The 24498-nt window shown below is 32.6% G+C and overlaps 2 protein-coding genes across 4 annotated transcripts; one reads left to right on the top strand and one right to left on the bottom strand.

The window, feature by feature from the left end:
- Positions 1 to 918: 918 nt before the first annotated feature.
- Positions 919 to 5747, top strand: LOC136202492 (NADP-dependent malic enzyme). Its single transcript, XM_065993147.1, has 17 exons — positions 919 to 1255; positions 2401 to 2748; positions 2838 to 2943; positions 3020 to 3085; positions 3269 to 3364; positions 3453 to 3524; positions 3624 to 3707; positions 3798 to 3896; positions 4000 to 4047; positions 4143 to 4196; positions 4291 to 4389; positions 4472 to 4561; positions 4670 to 4747; positions 4844 to 4918; positions 5008 to 5098; positions 5232 to 5360; positions 5450 to 5747. Exons 1-17 carry the CDS (start codon positions 1104 to 1106, stop codon positions 5536 to 5538), a joined length of 1776 nt encoding a protein of 591 aa, XP_065849219.1. The 5' UTR covers positions 919 to 1103; the 3' UTR covers positions 5539 to 5747.
- A 2844-nt stretch (positions 5748 to 8591) lies between these two features.
- Positions 8592 to 12462, bottom strand: LOC136203215 (2-oxoglutarate-Fe(II) type oxidoreductase hxnY). 3 transcript variants are annotated; one of them, XM_065994317.1, is made up of 11 exons: positions 12217 to 12460; positions 11929 to 12124; positions 11679 to 11777; positions 11507 to 11558; positions 11296 to 11417; positions 11082 to 11182; positions 10933 to 10991; positions 10285 to 10341; positions 9910 to 9955; positions 9389 to 9468; positions 8592 to 8861 (listed from the first exon to the last, which is right to left on the bottom strand). In XM_065994317.1, exons 1-11 carry the CDS (start codon positions 12436 to 12438, stop codon positions 8771 to 8773), a joined length of 1125 nt encoding a protein of 374 aa, XP_065850389.1. In that variant the 5' UTR covers positions 12439 to 12460; the 3' UTR covers positions 8592 to 8770. The 3 variants fall into 3 exon arrangements, with proteins under 3 accessions (XP_065850389.1, XP_065850388.1, XP_065850390.1); XM_065994316.1 differs by having other exon boundaries at positions 11679 to 11780; XM_065994318.1 differs by lacking the exons at positions 8592 to 8861; positions 9389 to 9468; positions 9910 to 9955 and adding an exon at positions 9962 to 10173 and having other exon boundaries at positions 11679 to 11780; positions 12217 to 12462.
- Between the last annotated feature and the right edge of the window lie 12036 nt (positions 12463 to 24498).

The following is a 24498-nucleotide window of genomic DNA, read 5'->3' on the forward strand; positions in this document are numbered from 1 at the left end:
AATTAAAAAGATAATAATTTTTTGAAACAACCCTTTATAAATACATTGATTTATTATCTCTATAAATTAATAATTTCTCAAATTCATATGCCAAAAATATGACTATGCAGTACTTTGTTTTTTTTTTTTAAATTTAAATCTAGTTGAATTTCATCATAACTATTCTGAGTGCATTCAAAAGTTCTGGTGTATCCTTATCAAATTGTAATAAAAAATTGTATGGAGTGGTTGATGCGATAATTGTTTCATTTCTTGTGACTGGTTCTAAAGGTACCGAATCATCATTAACTTCATCACTTTATAAATTAATAATTATTAATTTATTGATTAACTAATATCTCTATAAATTAATAAAATTTAATGGTCCTAACATTATTAATTTATAGAGCTTTTATTGTACTACTATAAAACTTTCTAAAATTAAGTTAGATTTGAATTATAATAGTAAAATTGAATCTTTTTTTAAACAAACTTGGGGAAATTTCTCATCTATCCTATATTAATCAAATTGGATTTTATAATTAAATACAAACTAAATGAATTAATTAATCAATCGAACTTTAATTTATCAAAAATAAAAGATCGAAATCATCCATAATAGAAATAGTTCTAAAAGCGGAAGGCCATGGCTCATGAACCATCTATGGTACGGTTGGTTCGGACCGAGGGTCAAACCTTAAAATTAAAATGGTGTTGGGACTAAATTGATACCTTGAAGAAGAACCTTCAAATAAAAGAATATGCAAATAGCCACCGCTGGGTAAGCCAAGTCCACTCTGGTTGACTAATATTATACTCTCTCTTTCTTCCCACTTTCCCTCTATTTTTCCCTTACCAAAACGACATGTTTTTAACTATATTTAACAAATCTGAAAACAACTTGATAATATTAATATATACTACTACTGTTTTCTTTAATTATTGTTTGTCCCTTTCATTTTCCTATAAAAATCCAGACTAGACTTTGATCACAGCCACAGCTACTACTGCTGATTGAAGAAAATTTCTTATACTTCTACTGTTTCTGCTCTTGATTTCTTCCTTTATCAGATCTAACGAGTTCGGAGAAACTGATCGGTCAGACGATTTAATTTGAAGTGAAAATGGAGAGCACAATGAAAGAGATTAGGGGCGGAGCATCGGTGCTCGATATGGATCCTAAGTCCACCGTCGGTGGTGGAGTCGAGGACGTTTACGGCGAGGACTGTGCTACTGAGGATCAGCTTGTCACTCCTTGGACTACCTCTGTCGCTAGGTTACTATCCCTCCCTTACTTTTCATTCTTAATTCATTTTCCAGTTCTTTCTTTGTTTAATTATATTTTGATTCGGTAGCTCTTATCCTATCGTCATCACGGAAAATTATTTTCTTCTGATTTAAGTTTTTTTTGTTAGTTTATGATTGAACTGATGAATTCGGCTTATTCTATAAATATATATATAGTAGTAGTTTTCTTAAACAAAAAGATATTCTGGGAACAATTAGATGCTGCTAATTTTTTTTTTTTGAAAGAATTAGATGCTGCTTGTGACTTCTCGATCCTCAAGTTTATATATTTTGATCTGCTCTACATAACCAAGATGTGCCGGATATTTTTAATTTACTACTCATATTGGCTTTACCTGTTCAGTTTTTACCATATATACATATATATTACTTATCAGAAATGATATCATTTTGTTTTTTCATTAGTATATTATTTATTCTAAGGATATTGATGATATTATAGAATTTATTTCCTTTTATAGAAATCTGCAAAAAGAATTTATCTTGTCTTTATAAAGACAAAAATTAAAGTTATAAGGTACTATAAACGTTTTTTTTTGCTTATACCTAGGATTTTGGACTATAAACGTTTTTTTTTTCTAATATTTTCGTAAATAGAATTATTGAAATATGATATTATTAAAAGGGACTTTTTTGTTTCTGGGAAGACCATGACCCTCTGGCTTTGGTCATTAAAGGATTCTGCTTCTGCCTGCCCCCATATGGATAATTGATATTTAGATTAACTAGTCTACTCTTGACCTCTTGCTCCAAAAGAGGGCCAAATAGGTTGATTAACTGAATGATGATGGGTTCATTCAGAGGTGGAGGGCCAGGGGTTCACGGACGGAAGGTCCGTTGGCCCGTGACTAGTGAGAAAAAAAATTTATCGATAGAATTTCCATTACTAATTTGTATAAAATCTGTCAGTAATTTCACTCTATCCAAAATCAGGATGGAAACTACGGAAAAAAATCCGTCGCGGCTATGCTTAGTCGCAAAAATTCTGTAATTTTAACATATTTTCGTACATTGACTCCCGAATATTTTGTTCTAGCTCAGCCACTGGGTGTTCATTAGTGAAATTGAATTTCTTAATCATTGACATTGGGACACTACTTGTTTGATATGCAGTGGATACTCAATGTTGAGAGACCCTCGCCATAATAAAGGACTCGCATTCACAGAGAAAGAGAGGGATGCTCATTACCTACGGGGTCTACTACCCCCTGTTGTTTCATCCCAACAACTTCAGGAGAAGAAATTGATGCACAGTATTAGACAATATCAACTTCCTCTTCAAAAATATATTGCCATGATGGAACTTGAAGAGAGGAATGAAAGACTCTTTTACAAGCTTCTCATTGATAATGTTGAAGAATTGCTCCCAATTGTTTACACTCCAACAGTTGGTGAGGCATGCCAGAAGTATGGAAGTATCTTCAAGCGTCCTCAGGGCCTATACATAAGTTTAAAAGAGAAGTACGAATTCTTGTGTTCTTTTTAACTTTGTTATCTATTTCTATCTATGAGAAAAATTTGGTTACCATAGAAAGCTGTTTGCTTTTCAGGGGCAAAATTCTTGATGTGCTGAAAAATTGGCCAGAAAGAAGCATTCAAGTTATTGTTGTAACTGATGGTGAGCGGATTTTGGGACTTGGGGATCTTGGTTGTCAGGTATGAATGGACTATGTTATAAGCTGCATTATAAGTTTGGATTAGAATGTATGTGATGAGTTTGAAAATGTTACAGGGTATGGGTATTCCTGTTGGGAAATTGTCTCTTTACACAGCACTTGGAGGAGTTCGTCCTTCTGCGGTAAGCATTTTCGGATTATCAAGATTGTTTCATTTTGTTAGCCATTAGTACCAATCTCCTTGGGAGATCCTTATATCTGGAATGTTGGATTCTTGAATGTGTTGGACAACAGAGTTTAACTACAAAACATAAGCACTTATTCTAATTCTTCTTTCTGACGATTTTTCTCACTTGCACTTTTAGTGTTTACCAATCACTATTGATGTGGGCACAAACAATGAGCAATTGCTGAAGGATGAATTCTACATTGGGCTCAGACAAAGAAGAGCTACTGGCCAGGTTTCACATAGTTTAGTTTGATTAAAAGTAGCCGTATAGGTCTCTTTCTGGAACATTACCTTAATTCCTCTGTCTGCAACTTTTTTAGGAATACTCTGAACTTCTACAAGAATTCATGAGTGCTGTAAAGCAGAACTATGGAGAAAAAGTCCTAATTCAGGTTACTTGTGTTCACATGGTTGATTAAAAGTAGGTTGTTTGAAGTACCACGCATTTTTTTGTTAATGCTGCCTACTTTCTCTTCTGCCTTTACTTGCAGTTTGAAGATTTCGCTAATCACAATGCTTTCGATCTGCTTGCAAAGTATGGTACAACTCATCTTGTCTTCAACGATGACATTCAGGTATCAAATTGTTCAATTGTGATCCATTAGCCATGCCAAGACAACTTTATGTTCATTTCTAATATGTTGCTTACTATTTTCATACCATAGGGGACAGCATCTGTTGTACTTGCTGGAGTAATTTCAGCACTGAAGTTGCTTGGTGGTTCTCTCGGCGATCACACTTTCTTGTTCCTTGGTGCGGGAGAAGTAAGATCCTATTCCTTTTCTTTTTTACCTTGTCTGAATAGGGATACAAAGTTTTTGCCTAGACTAGATTCTAGGTACTATGATTGCTTTCGTTCTTTTGCAGGCTGGAACTGGAATAGCAGAGCTTATAGCTCTAGAAATGTCAAAACGGGTATGTAACTACGTCGTGGAGTTGTATTAAAACATGAGTCTATTGCTCATACTGTGTGTGTGTGTAGTACTTATGTGGTTCATTTTGCTCTCCAGACCGATGCTCCAGTTGAGGAGACTCGCAAGAAGATTTGGTTAGTGGATTCAAAGGTAATCCCTTAGTGGAAACAGTATTTAAAGATAGCTTGCTCATCTTCGGTTTAGCCTTCAATTAAGAAATTGACATATAAAAAAATTTCAACAGGGATTGATCGTTAGCTCTCGCAAGGAATCACTTCAGCACTTTAAGCAGCCATGGGCTCATGAGCATGAGCCTGTGAAGACTCTCTTGGAAGCTGTCAAGGTATGGATAATGTGTTTTGATATGCAATTATATATGCCCATTAGTCGCTTATTAGCTATTAACATCGCTCTTGCTTCATCAGGCAATCAAACCAACAGTTCTGATTGGATCATCCGGAGTGGCAAAACAATTTACAAAGGAAGTAGTTGAAGCTGTGGCTTCAATTAATGAGGTTCTCTCTCTTTCTCTGTGTCTCTGGTTGATTTTGCTTCAATAGTTGCAACTAATGATCCACTACTAAGCCAAGTATAACTGACACCTCTGTGTGGTGAATGTGCAGAAACCTCTGATCATGGCCCTCTCGAACCCAACCTCGCAAGCCGAGTGCACTGCAGAAGAAGCTTACACTTGGACTAATGTAAAACACTTTTCTTCTTCTCATTATACAACTGTCCCACTGCCTCAAGTTTGTTTAAAAACCAAAGCTAATTCTTTTTTTTCTCTCAAATTGAAGGGACGAGCAATTTTCGCTAGTGGAAGTCCATTCGACCCTGTTGAATATGAGGGCAAAGTTTATATTTCCGGGCAGGTTAGATATACGATAGTTTAGTATTTGGTATTTTTGAGTTGAAGGTCTATTACAAAGCATTGAGATTTGTGTTCTTACTATCAATTCAGGCCAACAACGCCTACATATTCCCTGGATTCGGCTTGGGTTTGGTAATCTCTGGCGCAATCCGTGTTCATGATGATATGCTTCTGGCAGCATGTAAGTACAGAGAACATAAAACATAATACTAACTTCATGTTATTTGAAATAACTTGGATATAACATTAGTCTTTCTATGATCAATTACTTTCCATATAAGCTTTGAGACTTACATGTATACATTCTGTAACAGCGGAAGCTCTGGCAGCTCAAGTTTCAGATGAGAACTATAGCAATGGGCTCATCTACCCACCTTTCACTAACATAAGAAAAATTTCAGCTAACATTGCTGCAAAGGTTGCCGCCAAGGCATATGATCTAGGTAAATGTAACCTCTCTTCTGCCATTTTTTCGCATCTGATCTTGAAGCCACAAATTCTAAACTTTGCATTGTTGTTCTGGCTTTTGTAGGGTTGGCTACACGTCTCCCACGTCCGGAGAATCTCGTGAAGTATGCAGAGAGTTGCATGTACAGTCCAGTGTACAGAAATTACCGTTAAATTCAGAACCTACACGTAAAGTATGTGGATGAGCATGAATAAATGATGGATGTAGTAATAGGCTGTGTTAAGTTTGATTTTTTTATGCTTTTCTTTGGTGTGAAGCTACAAATTACCGACGAGATTGGAAGTTGTAGCTGTAGCGGAAATAAATTTTTTGAAGTTAATAATGAATAAATTTTCAAAGTTGAGAGTGTTTTACATTGACATTTTGGGTTTGATATTTGTTGATTGATTTCACCATCTGCTCTTGGAAAAGTTGAGCATAATTTCTTTTTAGAATAAGCAGTTCAATGTTTGAACCTGATTGGAATTCTGATAAGATGCTTTAACACATCAGTTATCAGATATTTACCATAAAAATGATGTTTGGAAGTGCTTATTGATCTTAATATTAGTGTAAGTAATATGAGATTTCAACTTTGAAGGAATTGAACTTCTTACCCACTTAAATAAGAAGAGAAAAAGCATTTTCTTATATTTCAATTTGACACATGATATCACCAGTGGTTACACTGAGATTAGTTTGGAAATTTAAAAATCTCTAGAATTACTTATCAGAATCAACAATATAATTCAATTTATTCTTAAAGAAAAAATTAGTGGTTGAATCCACACATTGTCTAACCAAATCTTTAATATATTTGCTTAGTAATAGTGGGAATTTAAAACCTTAAAAAATTATACCTAATGTAAGTCAATGGTGCATTCAGTCTCAACGCCGGTTCAAAAATATCCTAGATTTGTGCTCAGCCCTAATTGTTACCATGAAAAATTAGTTGTTGAAAATGTATTAATCATAAATTGATCAATATCTGATTATGTGTGGCAGTTGAGAACTTATAAAAAAAAAATCTCATTTCAGACGTAAATATGGCAATTATAAACACAAAAGAAGTAAGAAATGCGTTTTAATCGAACTTGATGTTCACATTTTTGTTAAGTAGAGATTAAAGGAATGTTTATTTTAACTTTTCAAAGCTGTTTTTTAGTTGTTCACTTCAAATAATAGTAAATTTAGTATTTTGTTTGGTTTATAAAATAAGTTTTAGTTTTTTGAAAGGCCTAATACTCCTCCAGCCCCCTTAACTTGTCCAAATTGGTCATTTTACCCAATCAACTTATCGAATGTCCTATTTACCTCCTTAACTTCATAAAAGTTGTATTTTTCACCCCCTCAACTTGTCCATTTATCCCCCCAACTCATAGAATATCTTATTTACCCCCTTAACTTCATAAAAGTGGTATTTCTCACCCCCTCAACTTGTCCATTTACCCCCTCCCCAACTCATAGAATGTCCTATTTACCCCCTTAACTCTATAAAAGTGGTATTTCTCACCCCTTACAATCCGTCATCGAGGCCTAAATTGATACATTTTTTAAACGTTAAACCTATATCGGTACTATTTTGTACGTGGAACCTAAATTGATACTTCCCCAAAATTATAGACCTATTTTGGTACATTTTCCCTACATATAATGTCTTTAACTTGTTTATATTAATGTTCTTGTTGTTACATATATATATATATATATATATATATATATATAAATGTTCATGTTATTTGTATCTTTTATTCAGTCTTTCTCTTTTCAACTTTTTTTGCTAGTTAAATTTTGATTATATAATTATTATAATACAATATTATTATTATAATAAACACATGAAGGATCGATATAATTATCAAATTAAAACAAAATAAAAAGTTGATATTAAAAATATATATTTTCAAACTCATTTGAATAAGTGCTATTAATTTTGCACTATAAAAGGGTAAGAAATACCATTTTTATGGAGTTAAATGGGTAAATATGATCATAAGGGGTGAGAATTACCACTTTTATGGAGTTAAGGTGGTAAATAGGACATTCGATGAGTTGAAAAGGGGTAAAATGACTAATTTGGACAAGTTAAGGGGGTGAGAAATACCATTTCTATGAAGTTAAGGGGGTTAATAGGACATTCGATGAGTTGGAGGGGTAAAATGACCAATTTGAACCAGTTAAGAGGGCTGGACAAGCATTAGGCTTTTTTGAAACAATATTCTTTTGGAGCTTTTCACCGTTTATATTTATTTAATTTTGATAAAATTATCATTTTTATTTCATAAAATACATTTTTTTTAATATTGTTATTGTCTTTTTAATGCCATTGATTAAAGAACTAAGTTTTTCTTTATTCAATAAGTTATTATTTTTAATTATTTTTTAACTAGTTAGGTTAGTTTTATTAATATTTGTATTATATTTTTTCTTTATAATTTATTTATTGCTTAATTTAAAACATACTCATATATAACATTCTACATACTAACAATAACATTTCATTACAATTGCTAAATACTAGTAGTAATTATTAATGTAACTAAAAATAAACTGTTAACCGCAACAACAAACCATAAGTAACGGATCATAACAGCAAACAACAACAACTATCAAAACACATTCACAACCATGGTTTTGGGTTTTGGAAAAGCTCTCAATTGGTTAATAGACCTTCAGTTTCAGTTAGATATAGTGCATTTGAAACGGATTCCAACTTTTAGACTGTAGATTTTTAATAAAATCTTTTAAATATCACCACATCTTGTTTGTTAGAAGGTCAACGAACCGGGTAGCCCACTCTTGCTTGGGCTGCCGGCTCTCGGTCTGGTCCTCATTTTTAGGTCAGCATATTATTTTTCCTAAATAAGAAGTTAAATAAGAAGTTAAGTTGCGGGTGCATAAACCATCCTTACCAGAAGAGTACTAAAATTTATATGACTTTTGTTTCGCATCTGATGTAAATTAGTACAATATTTTACTGAGAATTTATAAGTTATGAATGGTTATGGATTATTATAATAACTAGTCATGAGAAATTAATTAATAAATATGAATTTTATTCGTTTAAATAGCATCTTCCCTATGGAGAAGAGGGGTTACTGATACGAACTCGGACATAGAAACGGCAACCGAAAAATATTATTCCTAAAATATAACCTTCAAAACAAAAATGGAAATGGAGGCAGAAAACTAAAGAAAGTATCTATGCAACATAGATCGTCGGGGCTATAACGAAAAAAAGTAATAATAATAATAATAAAAAGAGAAGAAAACAAAACAACAAGTATTCCCACGTTAAAATTAGTGATTTATTGAAGTTAAAAGTACAGGCTATACACATTCAGCAGATCACCCAATAAATTACATTGAGGAGAATACATTCCAACATTTTATTCTTTGGAATGCTCAAGTTTGAGATTTGTCGTATAAACTCAAATCAGCATGAGTATCTTTGTACCGTTGACTCAGGTAAGTCCCACATTTTATTGGAGGAAATCTGAGTACAAAAAAAACAAAAAAAAAACAAAAAACAAAAAATACATTAAGAATTCCATGCATAACTAAACTAAAATGCATGTGTTTTCTTTAATTCAATCTATCTTCCACCAGATTATTACTGCTAAGACTTGGCGAATCTGCCTATTAATCGCTTAACGAGCCAGAAAATTGAGTTCATGAACATAGTCTAGAAATGTTAATAACTAAACAAATCATAAAAATCATACAAGAAATTCTGCAGTTCAACGCTACTCCTATTTCTTACCCAGTAATTAATAGTCCTTCAAATTGAAATCATCGAATACCGTCATTATATATGAGATATCGAATATAAATTATATATGCAAAAATTCGCAACAGTTTTCTAATTGTCCATTATCTAAGAATACCAAGATTATCTGCATTTCAGATGATGTGTAAATGATACTGGTATTCGATTTGACTATAAATCCAATGCATACAGAGGCAAAGCTGAAGTGACAATATAACAATCATGATGCGAAAAACATTGCAGTTTCAACTTACTTGGCAGGATTTGTTTCTGACTTGCAGGTAGGCAAACATTCAACTAGACAATCATGACTAGGTTCAATGAAATATGCTATCTGTAACACCAAAAGAAAAGTGAGAAAATATACACAATGCCTTCAATATTTTATTAGATTTGTTCGCCATAAAAGGAACATTGATCCTCTAAGGAAATCATGTAAAATTTCCTGAAAACCGAAAATCCAGCAAGCCAAGTATCCAATATAACCAGGAAAATGACCACAACTACTTCCTAAAACAGACACCGTTCTATTCTCACCTAGAGGAATCTCAATCATTATTGATTAGATAATACTGTATATACTTGTATTAGATGAAATTTATAAATAATTACAGTCTAACTGGTTTATGTATATAATATTATTGCTCTCCAAATGCAGAAATATTTGTGAAAAAAACTATTCATATGCCAGAAATAGTTAAATACTCCGTGCGTGGAAACACTATAGAGAGTATGAGAGGTAAGATATGATTATATAACAATGCAGGATTCTTACAGAATATCTCTCTTGTCCACTCCCTATTACTCGATGAAGTGTGGACCTGTACAGGATATACACCAAAAACACAGTCATGTTTACAAGAGAAGATAAAGTTAACTTCCACCTAATGAAGAAATAAGTTTATTGCGAAAGTAAGAATGAATTCAAAATGGAGTCCTGCTGAATCCTGCTCATGATTATCAGGCTTCATGATCAATGAAAATCATTTTCGTTCTTCCCAAGTGCCATATCATGTACTGAAGATGTCCTCTAATGCAGCTTTCACGGTTCAAAGTGCAACATGTTTGATCGCGATCAACTTTATTAGATAGGTAGGTATAGGTAGATATATATATATATAGAGAGAGAGAGAGACAGAGAGATAAGAACCTGAAAATACAGTTGCTCCATCGTTCCAGCATGTCACCAAGATTCACTATGAATGCCCTATAAAATGAGCCAAGAGATGACTTTCACTATAAGAATTACAAAAGTTTTGTAGGTTAAAGTTACAGAGACTACAGCTAATCAATGAACAGTTTAATGATGCACTGACATATATATGAATGATTGTATTCCTTCCCCTTATGCTAAGGGAGTTAACAGATTTGTAGGTTAAAATGTGTTCGGGAATACTTCTGGCAGTACATAAAACTAGAACTTGAAGTTTCCAATTCCTGCTTTTTTTTTGTGTGTTTTCACAAAGGAGGTTGTGATTTCAATCTCGAAATTCTTGAAAACTCAAAGCTTCAATAGTATGTAGCTCCACTTTCTGGAAAAAAGTATATTATCTAATACTAGCTTCATGCATTCCATCAAAGAGCATATCAAGCTCCGTTATGAAAATAACATACAGAACTCACTGAATTTGAAACATGGGCATGTAATTGATTAACCAGCTGTCCCTCCACATATAGATGCATAAGTGAAAGAAGTATGTGCATCAATCATCTTCAAAACAATTAAGCCTACATACTATTGCATCTCTAAGCTATTTTGTACAAAATCTCAAATTCTAATGGTCTCAAGAAGCCTCACCCTTTTAAAGGTTCTATATATTCCCAAACTTGAGGTCGAGCATCCTTATCTTTGCATATCTGTGAGGAAATTACAAGAATTGCACTAGCTAACAATATTGTGGTTGAAGAATACTTCAAATAATCTTAAAAGACTGCCAATCTTCTTACTTGGAGGCCAGAGACATCATCTGTCGCTAAAAGGGTAATTAAACCGTAGTCGGAGTGAGCTCCAGCTCCAAATATTCCACTTGAGGGATCAGAAATCTGAGCTGAACAAAGTTGGAAAAAAAGGAATAAAGGACCAATATGCTATTTTTATTGACTAGACAAAGGAAGAAAGTCCAGTAAAAAAATTCCACAACTTCTAATGAAAAAATTGAACCTCCATAATGTAGCAAGCGCATGATTGCAATTGGCTCCCCAAGCATTTCTGGCCTATCAAAAAAATCAGCCTCTAGATCAAGCGCAAGTGCTATGATCCTGGCAACTTTTCTTGCCACTTCTCTGCATCAAGTAAAACTCTAACTTTAAAAGGTAGTTATGCATTGCCACTTATAGATTTATATGGATATTTATGAACAGAAAAATCTTACAATCCCTCTCGACGAAACCTCTCCATAGTTTCCCTCCAACCAGGCAAAAGATCTAAGACAACATAATAACAGAAAAAAAAATGTTACAAGAAAGGCAAAGACTAATTATTCAAAAATCAACGGCATAAATTTCCTTAAATAAGCTTCTCCACTCGAAATGAAGTTCAATTACCATCAGCTGGCCAAACATTAGGCCCATAAAATGGCTTCTCCGCTGCCGCATCATCTTCAGAAACTTCAACTCCCATGTAATATCCCTCCTTGTAATCTCCTACTACCATATAATGTTAAAAAAACACTAACTATTAGTAATATTTTTGCACTCCAATTTCATGCAAACACTTGATTTCCATCTTTTTTCAATTAACATAAAGAAAAATTAGAAGTAACATTAGAGTGGAATTCAATTAGAAGAAACTAACCATGAACTTGATTATCAGGATCCAAAATTTCGTCGAGCATAGGAGTATAGCCTCGATGTTTCTCATTCCGTAAGACCTTCATTTTTTCTACTAATGGCAACTCGAAAAACTTTTTACTCTCTGCAAAAACCTCCTCCATGAATTCTTGGCTTATACCGTGATTGATAACGTAAAAGAATCCAGAATCCAAACATGCCTGAAACAAATGAGTAATTACATAAATGAAATTCAACTTGATTAAACTTAATAGATTAACGAAGAGAAAGAAAGAAGAATTTCTGGAGAAACCTGCTTGAGTGACGAAACGGACTTGTCGATATCGGAGCTGGAGAGATCAATACAGTTCAGAACTGAAAATTTCTGGAGAGGGCAGGAATCTTGCTGCTTCTCTGACTCCATTGTTTCTGTAATTGGAGAATAGTTGGAATTTCGATGACTTTTACGTTTCGAATTTGAGCAATCGGTTTTTCCTTGGGAATGAAAGAGCAAAGCAGAAGCCGCCACACTCATCAGCTCCTCCACCTCAAATATTATAATATAGTCATCGTGTAAACTTTACATATTTAAACGTGTTTAATAAATCTAAAAATTGATAAAAAAAAAAAAAATTACAAAATTGTATCAAATACAAAGTTTATTTACATATTTATACCAATCACCAAATCCACGTATATATATATATAATCACTTAAAAATTTCTTACTCTTTATTTTTTTTCTTTTTTCTTTCTTAGTTGCGAACTTGACACTCCGTTTTTAATTATCGACTCATATACACGTAACATCTTTCTTCTTCCGAACTTGTCAGTCTGTTTTTTTTATTATTTTGTACGTTTTTCCAAATAATACTTTCAGTATATGATTTTCCTTCGTATTTTTCACAAACTATGAAGCCTGCGAAGGTAGATACTACTTCGCATAGTGAGTTTTTTTCCACAGTTTTCGCAAACGGCAAAGCAAAATCATGTACTAAAGTAGTAATTACCTTCGCAAGCTTTGCGGTTTGTAAATACTGTGAAGTGGTATATAACATTAAAATCATAACTTTATCAAAATCATAACAACAAGATTGCAACATTAATTATAACATTAAAATCATAGTATTATCAAAATTTACAACAAGATTGCAACAATACATGTGTTAGTACATCAGTTTCTGAATCAGCAAGCGAAGCATGATAATACTCGTTCTTGACAGCAAGATGGAAAAACTGACTAATCACATCTCTACCCTCAAACCCATCCTTCCTCAACTGGTCTCTATAATTGTATACATGCTTTATTATTGGGTTATCTTCTGGATGTTTCTTACGAAGTGTCGTCATAATAGCACACGACTTTGCTTGATAGGAACTCATGTCACGCACAATTTGCTTCGCTGCGGGACTAAGCCCGCTTATCTGTCGGTGTCCCTCCGCATAAACCCTCATTTCATGGTTATGCATACCCTTCTCCCCAGCAGTAACAACGATCTCCCAACCCGAAAAATCTTGCAACTGCCTGACTTCTAGCCGAAATTGACAGCCGCACGCTTTAGTTTTTGTTTTCCTACTTAAACCATCTTCTAAAGGATTAGGCAATCCTCTATACCTTTCGCCACGTGAACATCTCAAAAGCTTTGTTTACCTCCATGTTTATGCAAAGAAATAACGAGCTCGAAACCATTTTTTATTGCAATGTCTTTCGCCCATTGAATTGCGTCCATACTTGTTTGAAATAACGTGCTCGTTATGAAACAAGGACTATAATCGATTCCGTCTCCAATCCAAACTCCAACTTCCTTTTGAAAATACATGCAATTTATTTAAATATGTATACAAAATTTAAAAATTGATTTAGAATATGCTCTAAACGGGTCCACGGACCTCCTCCCATAAGCAGGCGGGTCCAGGACCGCCAACATGTGAAGGGAGGCGGGTCTAGGACCCGCCTCCCTTAGGTAAAAGGCGGGTCCAGGGCCCACCCCACTTCATACGTTGGCGGGTCCAGGACCCGCCTTGAACATGATAAGACGGGTCACTGGACCCGTCTTTCGCTAATACAGGGCGGATCCTGGATCCGCCTACGCCTGAAGTTAAAAATTTTAAAAATTAACTACATTGTTACCTCGTCTTTGGAGTTTTCCTGTTCCGACGTCCTCGGATCCATAATTTTTAATTTTATACTTTGTTAGAGAGAGAGAGAGGTGGGTGATTTTCAAATTTTTTTTGGAAAAAATAAAAAGGGCATAATGGGTATGTATAGGGGGAGGGGCAGTAAATAGGGAGCGGTATATAGTAACACCCTTAATAAATGTAATAAAATAATAATTATTAATTGCAACCATGAATCGATTTTTTTATATTTTTGCATGTGACTGTAAACAAATTATACAAAACACGAAATATTAACAGACTTTTAGATGAGATCATGGTTAATCTCCTAATAAAAACGACATAAAATATTTAGATATCAATATTAACATAAAATTACATATAATTCAAAAACACAATATAAAATTACTAACATAATTAAATTGACATAAAGCTTTTTGAATTGGATTAAATTGATTTATTTAATATTAACCCAACAATTTGATCATGATCCTGATCAAAAAAATTTGTTGATCATGATACTTACCCAATAAAAAAAACTCACCCACGTTTTTATTGGGTAAATTACACCCATGGCCACTGAACTTTACCCACTTAATATTATGGCCACTAAACTTTAATTCTTAACAGTATAACTACTGAACGTTACACTTTTTAACATCGGTGACCACTCAACGCCTCAAAACGACCGTTGACGACCTAAAAATAAAAAATTCAAAGTGTAATGATATTCTAAGTAACTTTAATTCTTGAAAATATTCGTTTTGAGGTCATTTAAGTGGTGTTTTGTTTGGAGGGAGAGTGAATTTTTAGAGAGAAAAAACTTCAAAAAATGTGATTTTGGAAAATAAAAAATATGGTTTCATGGTAAATGTCATTCTGAACAATTTTAATTGTTGAATATTTTCATTTTGAGGTCGTTACCGGTCACTTTGAAGAGTTTAAAATTGAGTGGTTACTGGTGTTAAAAAGTATAAAGTTTAATAGTTATACAGTTAAGAATTGAAGTTTAGTGGCTATAATGTTAAAATGGATAAAGTTGAGGAACCATGGGTGTAATTTATCCCGCTTTTATTTTCCCACTTTCCACGAAGGGGATCGAGTTACCAAATTATCAAGGACTATATTGGATGCATGCACAGGATGGATTAACGCATGCGATGTGACATAACTAATTAACGGGTTAATAACTTAATTAACTCTATTTTCCGTATTAATTTGTAGCTCTTCTTCGTTGACTCAATTGGTGTTCTTTGAATTGATTGATTAATAGGTGCATGCATGGATCCGACTCAATGTTTTTGGATGCAGGCTAAAGGTAAAATAATAGATCAAAAAGTACTTGTTAAATAAGCCTAAACCACATTCAACCCTATGAACTTGCTAATTTTAGTTATTTTGCCTTCTTAATTTACGGGACGATTTATTTGTTCCTCCAATTATTTAAAAGTGGTATTAATAACCTCTTATTTTCATTATAACAGAAACAAGATGATGTTCCAATATTAATACAAGTGTTCAGAGAAGTATTGAACCCAGTTTGCGCGCGCGCACATATATATATATATATATATATATATATATATATATATATATATATATATATATATATATATATATATATATATATGGTTTAGAAGGAGTTAAAACTATATGCAATTTTTACAAGAGAACTTGTGTACTGTTTATGTTCACCTCATTTGCAGCTTGTTTTAGTAGTGTACAATCCTTTTTATTATGACATTGGTGCTTGCAATGAGAACATGTCATGATTGTTTCCGTTATAATGAAAAGAAGAGGATGTTGCTAATACCACTTTTAAATAGTTGAAGAGGCAAATAGGTCGTCTAATAAATTCAAGGGACAAAATGACCAAAAGTGACAAGTTCAGGAGATTACGTATGGTTTAGGCCAATTAAATATTAATATTTTTTTTTCAAACACAATTTCCCTTATTAATGTTATTAAAATACTAAACTGAGAGCCAAACATTAATTATATATTATATTTTTCTCCAACATATATTAATTACAAATAATTATATACACTATTTTTTTAAAATAAAATGATGAGTATATGAGAGGTCCACCAAACGCACGTGGTGTCGACCTCCCACCTCGACCCCAAACACTGATCAGACCTGGATCTCTGGAGAAAACCCTTCAGAAAACCCACACATCTAGGGGAATCATGATCATTTACCTCCTAAACATGGAAAACCTATAAATACCCCAGAACAACCTAACAAAGGGGTAACTCTTTCTCTCTCAAACTCTTGTACTTTCTCTCTCTTAGTCATATTGATTATAATGTGATCGTTGAAGTGTCTTTAGGGGACCACTCCTGGTACAGAAGGAGCATCAGACGTCTTATAGGATCGACTCCTCAACATTTGGTGCGGTGAGCGTGGACCAAACATAATAAAACCCTTCAAATTTCTCTCTCTCTCTCTCTCTCTCTATATCTCTCTCTCTCTCTTTCTTTCCATGACTCTAATACTCCCACCCGTAGAACCTACACCAATTAAGGAAATAGTGGGCATAAGCCAACCCACCCTGCAGCAGGAGCTCCACGCAACGAATGCCCACCTTACCTTCGAGGATGGTGCAACCGCCATCTCCGACTCGGAGGACGAGCAGGACCCCATCACTAAACTACTGAAAACCTTGCACAAGTTCCAGATGGTCCAAAGTTAGCAGGCCGAGGAACATCGCCAAATGATGGCCACTCGAAAGGCCATGCAAGAGAACAACAGAAAGATATGAGAATTCCTCGAAATCAAACACCCTTCAACTCTAGAGCAAACCACACCGAGGCAAGAGGAAGCCAATACCCTACCCACCAATGTACAACCATCCCCGCAATCAACGGCTCCCCCAAAAAAGCACACCAAGCAGGATGATGACTTGGAAACCCGCTTCTAGCGCTTTCTGGATAAAAAGGCTCTGAGGGGCCATGGGCGGGAGCATCACGTCAAGTAAAACCCCATTGGTCCAACAGATTATAGAGGCCAGCTTCCCCAAGAACTAGAAAACCTCATGACTACCCTTATATATTGGCATTGAGGACCCTAACGAGCATTGTGTCCCATTCATGAGCATGATCAACCTCTACTTTAAGGAAGACCATGTCATGTGCAAAGTCTTCCCCACCATGTTGAAGGTAAGAACTAGAATCTCCTCTATTGTGGTAGTGGTGTTCTTGTCATCTTCTTGGTTATTGTCCTCCTTTTGTTCTCGTTTCAATTTGCGGCAGTTCCTGATTAAATGTCCGTCTAGTCCACAGTGGTAGTATTTGACTCTACCTTTGGTCTTGGATCTTCCCTTGATCTTGCCGCCTCCTTTAGATTTATTCGAATTGTTAGGACCTCTAGTTCTGCTCCTGCCTCTATGCTCGATGATAAGGGCTTGATTATTGTCAGTGACTCTAGTTTTTCTCATTGTCTCGTTATTGAGCATGGTACTCATAACATTGTTGATTGACAGTTTTCCATCAGGAGCGGAATTGCTCACTAATACCACCAAGGTGTTCCAACTCTTTGGTAAAGTGCTAAGTAACAATAAGGATTGGACCTCATCTTCCTGTACAATCTTCATAGAAGACAATTGGTTAATAGCACTACGAAATTCATTTAAATATTCAGCAATGGGGTACATTTCTTATATTTAAGATTGACAAGCTTCCTTATCAGGAACAATTTATTGCAAGCTGTTTTTTCGATCATACAGCTCCTTCAACTTCTTTCATAGTTCATGGGGCAGACGTTTCCTCAGACACGTCGTGGAACATATTGAAGTCTAACCACTGACGAATAGTTCTGATGGCTTTTCTATTCAACTTGTTCCAGTCTTGATTCTTCATGTCTTTGGGTTTGGCTTGTTTTCATTCTATTGCTTCGTGCATATATTTGCAGTATAAAATATCCTCCATTATTGGCTTCCAAATTGACCAGTTTGAACTGTTCAATTTAATTACTATGATACCACTTGTTTAGAGTCTCGTAAATTAAATTGGTAACAAGGTGATGTGCATACATTAAAATAGAGTAATAATAAAACTATAAGGATAAAAGTAAAGTAATAAGGAGACACACATATTTACGTGGAAAACCCTTTTATAAGGAAAAACCATGGGGCACAAAAAAATAACTCCACTAATAATAATAATCGGAATATAATAACTTGAGAAATACAATAACTCAAGAGACAATTGTAACTCTCAAATTAGAACCTTATACCCCAAACGGAATAATATTTTCCAAATCACTCTCAACTCTCTCTCTCTTTAATTTTCTCTCAATCTCTCTTTTGCATTTAAGAAAAGGAACAAACTCTTTTTTAGATGATTAAAACATAGCGTAGAAGCTGATATTTATAGCCTCTTAAAGATTAAAACTGTCAATAACTACTAACTACTATTTCGGTGTAATAATGCACTGACTGACTGATTGACACCTTTCCATTTTCCTTTTCCATTTTAATTTTTTTTTACTATCAGGACTCCATAACATGTACATCACTAGTCGAAAACCCGTGCGATGCACGGGATATGAAATTTTTATATAATTTAGATAAATAAATAAATTGACATATTTATTTTTAAGTAATTTTATATCATGTTATGAAAAAAATTATATTATGTATATTTGAAATTAATATATATTTTTATTGATAATTCAAATTAAATTAATTTAATTTTGAAAATAATTGATTAATTTTTTTATAGAATTTTAATTAAAGGTGAATGATTTATTTATTTTTACAAAATTCAATGATTTGTACATTTTAGTAATTTTAATGCATTTTCATTTTTTTATAACTGGAATTCTGTGAAATAATAAAAATAAAATAGAATATTAATTAAAAAATATATTAGAATATAATGAAAAACCAAAACATTGAATTACACTACAGTTAAAATTAAATATTATATTTATGATACAAAAGAATTACAATCTATGTTAAACAAAAATTGAATCAAACTATAATTAAAATTAAATATTATATCTACGATATAAAAGAATTACAATATATGTTAAAATGGAAGCAACATCAATATATTATGCTATAAACTATTACAATAAATATTTTCTAATGTTGTACACGAAGAAACTTTATCAATTCAATATGTTACATATAAAAAAAATTCATATGAATTAGTCACAAATTCATCTTGATGATAATCATTTTGTTTGATGGAATTTCTTAATCACCAAGTATTCGAATTCAATTATTCATTCTGCTACAATAACCCAATATATCCAATTGAATCAGCTTAAGGTGATGATTTCTCCTATTTTCATCTCGTAATATCTCATCAAAACATTCAATTAATTTGTTCTTCATTATTTCACTGTATAGAATATCAGTCACGCTCGCAGATATCACTTATTTGACTTCATTAATATTTTCTAATAATTATATATTCTTGAATTTCGTAAGCAAGAAAAACAAACAAAAAATAGAAAATAAAAATGAAGGGACAAAAAAGATAATTAGGAGAGAACTATCTTCCTCTCGGTTTTTTTAAATAAGAGATAATGTCAAAATATAAGTATATAAAGAGGATAGTGGAAATATTTTTTGCTCATTAATCAAAAATTTTATTTTTTTCTTAACGAAGTATTAAGTCCATAAACTAATTTTAGTTAAATAGAATTAAATTGCAATTGTAACTACACAGTAAAAAAACGTTTTATAATTAATATGTGAAATTAATTCTATTAATTAGAATCATTATATTGAACATTTGAGAATTTGAAGAGATTCAAATAATAATATTTTTTAATTAATATTTTCTAACAACTTGTCCTATGATCATGTTTCATTTTAATCTGTTAAAAACTCTTAAAATACTAACGATTTTGTACAAACCACAATATAATAGTTAAAAACTATATAAGCCAATGTTGCAAAAGCAATTATCTCAATATCCCATAATTAATTTACATTTTTAGGATTTTGAGCATCAAAGTTTATTTTTATTTACCTTCATTTTGAATTCGTATCTAGCATAATCCAAATTCTTCAAGAATAAATATCTTATCAAGTGTATTAAACGCTTACAATCTCTTTGTCTAGAGAACATGGAAAAAATAACTTCTTGATAATAACAATAATAATAATATAACATAATTTATAATTGAAATAAATTTCATTGTAAGTATAATATTTCTATACCTTTTTAATATTTTATTCAATATGTCTCCAATTTCAATGAGCAACTATTTTGTGAAACTTTATATCTATTTGTACCAAAATGCATAAAAAAAAAATACAATTCATATCAGTTAAATAAACTCAAACTAAAAAAATGAGTGGATTTCAACAGGTTTGGAATTAGAAAAATTAATCTAACTTTAATTAAAGCTAAAAATTGAGTTCATATAAAACCGAAAAATCTATATTTTAGTTAGAGTTAACAATCGAAACGATAACACCTAACAACATATACTAAAAAAGAATGCAAATATACAAAATCTTTATTTTAGTCATTTAAAAAAAAGATAAATAAATAAAACATGGATAAGGTAGCGAGTGGTATGGAACCTGGATAACGACATAAATGAAATTTCATATCTGAAAGATGAAACTATAACAACTATTGTTTAATAAAAATAAAACAACAATACAAATGGGAAAAAAAAATAACTACAACAAATGAAAAAATCGAATAATTACCTTGAGAAACATAAGAATTTCTTGTAAATTTTAGTTGTCCATGCATCTTCTATTTCTATCGGATTTCTTCAATTGGAGACATCGGTATAAAAAAAAAAGACAAATAAAAAAGAAAACATTGATAAGGTAGCGAGATGATAGAACCTGGATAACAACAGAAATGAACCTGAAAGATGAAACTATAACAACTCTTGTTTAATAAAAAATAAAACAATAACACAATTGAGAATAAAATAACTACAACATATGAAAAAAAAAATCGAATAATTACCTTCAAAAATATAATACTATCTATCATGACAAATGAATATAACGGTGAAATACTATCTATCATGCTTTATATAGAAGTTTATTTGTGACTTTTGGATTTCTTTTGCTTTGTGTTTTTTCATCTTCTTGTAACTCTTTTTATTATTTTAATTAATGGGCTAGTAATTGTTTAATATATTATAAATATAAATTTTTTATTTTTAATTAATTTTGATTTTTTACTACGTTGACAACTCATTAAAAAAGCCTCTAAAACACTTCTCCTTATTTCTCTTTGCTTTCACTATTATATATAGTATAGATATGCATTTGTTATGCTAACAAAAAAAAAGCTTTATATGTAGAGTCCTTCAGAAATTTGACATTCTATTTTCTACATCCAATAAATTTTTTCAACAAATATGAAATTATTTAATACAATTTAATAAAAATAAAATGTTATTTGAAACTTTTAAAAATTTAAGCAAGTGAAGTTTTGAACCAAGTACAGAAGACAAAAAGTACACTAAGTCAAAATAAAATTAAAAATGCTGGTTTCCTCCAAATTCCTTGAAGCTATCGATACATTTACCGATTTCAATTTAAATTGATGAAATGATTTTATTAAAATAAAATAAATTAATGATTTTATTAAAATAAAATAAAATTTAGTGACATTTGTGAAATTTAATCCAAATTTTAGTGGTAATGGATATATAATTTAGCCGAATATTAGTTTGAAGAAAAAAAGAAAAGAATGTTCATGATTTTGTTCTTAGCACGGAGCGCCTGTTGAACAACTGGCTTACCAAAATGAGTCCAAGATTCTCACGTGGATATATATAGTAACGATCGGAAGGATTCTGAGAAGAATTAACATAAGGCATATCATTCTTAGGTTTTGGGAGAGGTGTTGAAATCTTCGAATGTCAGAAGAATTGCGACTTGATCCAGCATTAGAAGTTAGAAGATTGACTCATTGTCGATCAAGAAGATCAGAAAACATAAGCAATGAAATCCACCTAAACAAAAAGTGATGAAATCGATCTTGAAATAGAAACAAAGAAATCTCTATGAAATTTAACGATCCAAACGAAAAACTAAACGGAAAATTAAGAGGGCAAGAGATTAGTGGTGTTCAAGTACTCTTAACGATCCTTTGTATCAGTTCCTATGCATGAATTTCTGAAACGGCCGGCGGCGGAGATGTTGAAGCGGCAGAGAGGGCAAGAGTCGCAGTTAGATAACCAGGAAGATATACAAGAAGCATGAAACACATGGCCGCAAGGTACTCTTTTCCCAATTGAATCGGATCCGAAATTATCCATACAAACAGAGCAAACATCGTCTGAAGAAGAAACAGTCGGCATTTCTGCAATTATCGAGTCCGATTCTGAGATTTGATGGCCGAAATTGATAGGCAAAGTGAGTGCTTCATCCATGTCAAAACTCGCATCCACCAAGCACCTGCTATTCCTATACTCTCTCGCCATTTTTATCTGCCTTTACAAAGATTAAGAAGAAGTAGAATTGTGAGAAAATGAATTAGGCGTGGGTTTGCTTTTATAGACCAAACTATAACCCAATTTGTTATTAGAAATATATATATATCTCGTTACTGTTCTTCACGTGACATATGGTTAGGAAACTGTTAGGAAAATGTAATTTTTTTTAAATTAGCCGAATTGTATTCTTTTTGTTAGGTCCATAAGGTGAAATTTTAAAATCTTAAAAGAAATAAATGATAAAAAGATTGCCGTCCAAGGTTTTTAGAGTAAATAAAAAAGTATTATTTTATTAGAATATTTCAATCATACTTCAAAGTTTATCAAATAGGTAGAAATCAAGAAGATGAAATGAAGAAGATGAGAAAAGTAGATAACTGAGTACTACTCCAGAGTTTTATTAATGAAAGAAGAAGGAATACAAAAGTTAACCTGTGCTTATGTTTAAGCCTTCCTTATATATGGTTTACATTTAACTATAAACTAAAACTATAACTAACTATAATTAATAAGATATCCTAACAAACCCAACAAACAATTAATCCTATTTATCATTTATATCCCCCCGCAAGCTGGAAGGCATACAAATGTCTTGAATACATAATTGCTTTACTATTGAATCAAAACTAGACCTCCCTAATGGTTTTGTTAATATATCAGCAAGTTGTTGAGATGTATGAACTGACAGTAAATGTATGTCACCAGCTTGAACTTTCTCTCGAACAAAATGGCAGTCGAGTTCAATATGCTTGGTCCGTTCATGAAAACTTTGGTTTTGAGCAATGTATATAGCGAACTTGTTATTACAGTAAATTGCAGAAGGCATGTTCTGTTTAAAACCAATATTGTCAAGCAAAAATCTGAACCACTGTAATTCACTAGTAGTCATTGCCAAAACACGATATTCTGCCTCACTGGAACTCCTCGAAACAGTGTGTTATTTCTTGCTCTTCCAAGAAACTAAAGAACTTCCTAAGAACACAACAAATCATGTCACTGACCTTCTAGTATCAGGACAACCAGCCCAATCTGAATCACTATAGGCTTTTAATCGCAATTCTGAATTTGCTGGATAAAACAAACCTTGCGCAGGGCATGATTTCAAGTACTTGACAACACGTAAAGCAGCTTGTAAATGTTCTTCTCTTGGATTTGCCAAAAATTGGCTCAACTGATTGACAGAATAAGTTATTTCTGGCCGAGTTGTTGTTAGATATAACAATTTCCCAATTAACCTTCTGTACCCTTGTTGATCTTGTAATGCATCCCCCGAATCTTTTGTCAATCGAACTGTATTGTCCATCGGAGTTGATGCTGGTTTTGAAGCCAATAACCCAGCCTCAGCAATCAAGTCTAATGTGTATTTTCGTTGACAAATAAACAACCCTTTTGATGATCGAGCTATCTCTAAGCCAAGAAAAAAATTTAAATTGCCAAGATCTTTTATTGTAAACTTCTGATCAACAAAGGCCTTGACAAAATCAATTTCCTGTATATCACTTCCTGTTAAAATAATATCGTCTACATAAACCAACAAACAAGTTAGATGCATATTATTCTTCTTTAAAAACAAAGAATGATCAAATGGAGACTGAACATAACCAAATTGAATAAGCGAAGCTGTTAACTTAGCATTCCATTGCCTACTGGCTTGTTTCAAGCCATATAACGATTTTGTTAACTTGCAAACTTTAGTTTTAGACTCGGTTTCAAAACCAGGAGGCATTTTCATATACACTTCTTCATTTAAATCTCCATGAAGAAACGCATTATTTACGTCTAACTGAAATATTCCCCATTTCCTAATAGAGGCCACTGCTAACAATAACCGAACAGTATTCATTTTAACAACCGGAGAAAAAGTCTCTAGATAATCTATTCCCTCAGTTTGACTATAGCCTTTAGCAATCAGCCTCGCTTTGTATATTTCTAAAGAGCCATCAGATTTAAGTTTCACCTTAAACACCCATTGACAACCTATAGGTTCTTTTCCTAATGGTAAATCAGTAATAACCCATGTGTTATTCAGCTCCAAAGCTTTTAT

The sequence above is a fragment of the Euphorbia lathyris genome, chromosome 8, assembly GCF_963576675.1.
Source record: "Euphorbia lathyris chromosome 8, ddEupLath1.1, whole genome shotgun sequence".
In the NCBI taxonomy this organism is placed as follows: Eukaryota; Viridiplantae; Streptophyta; class Magnoliopsida; order Malpighiales; family Euphorbiaceae; genus Euphorbia; species Euphorbia lathyris.

Coding starts and splice junctions, on each gene's coding strand:
- LOC136202492 (XM_065993147.1), top strand. CDS start 1,104: ATGGAGAGCACAATGAAAGAGATTAGGGGCGGAGCATCGGTGCTCGAT. Junction 4,197..4,290: donor TTTGGTTAGTGGATTCAAAG/GTAATCCCTTAG, acceptor AAATTTCAACAG/GGATTGATCGTTAGCTCTCG. Junction 4,562..4,669: donor CTGTGGCTTCAATTAATGAG/GTTCTCTCTCTT, acceptor GTGAATGTGCAG/AAACCTCTGATCATGGCCCT.
- LOC136203215 (XM_065994316.1), bottom strand. CDS start 12,438: ATGAGTGTGGCGGCTTCTGCTTTGCTCTTTCATTCCCAAGGAAAAACC. Junction 10,992..11,081: donor ATGATGTCTCTGGCCTCCAA/GTAAGAAGATTG, acceptor ATTTCCTCACAG/ATATGCAAAGATAAGGATGC. Junction 9,956..10,284: donor TGGAGCAACTGTATTTTCAG/GTTCTTATCTCT, acceptor TATCCTGTACAG/GTCCACACTTCATCGAGTAA.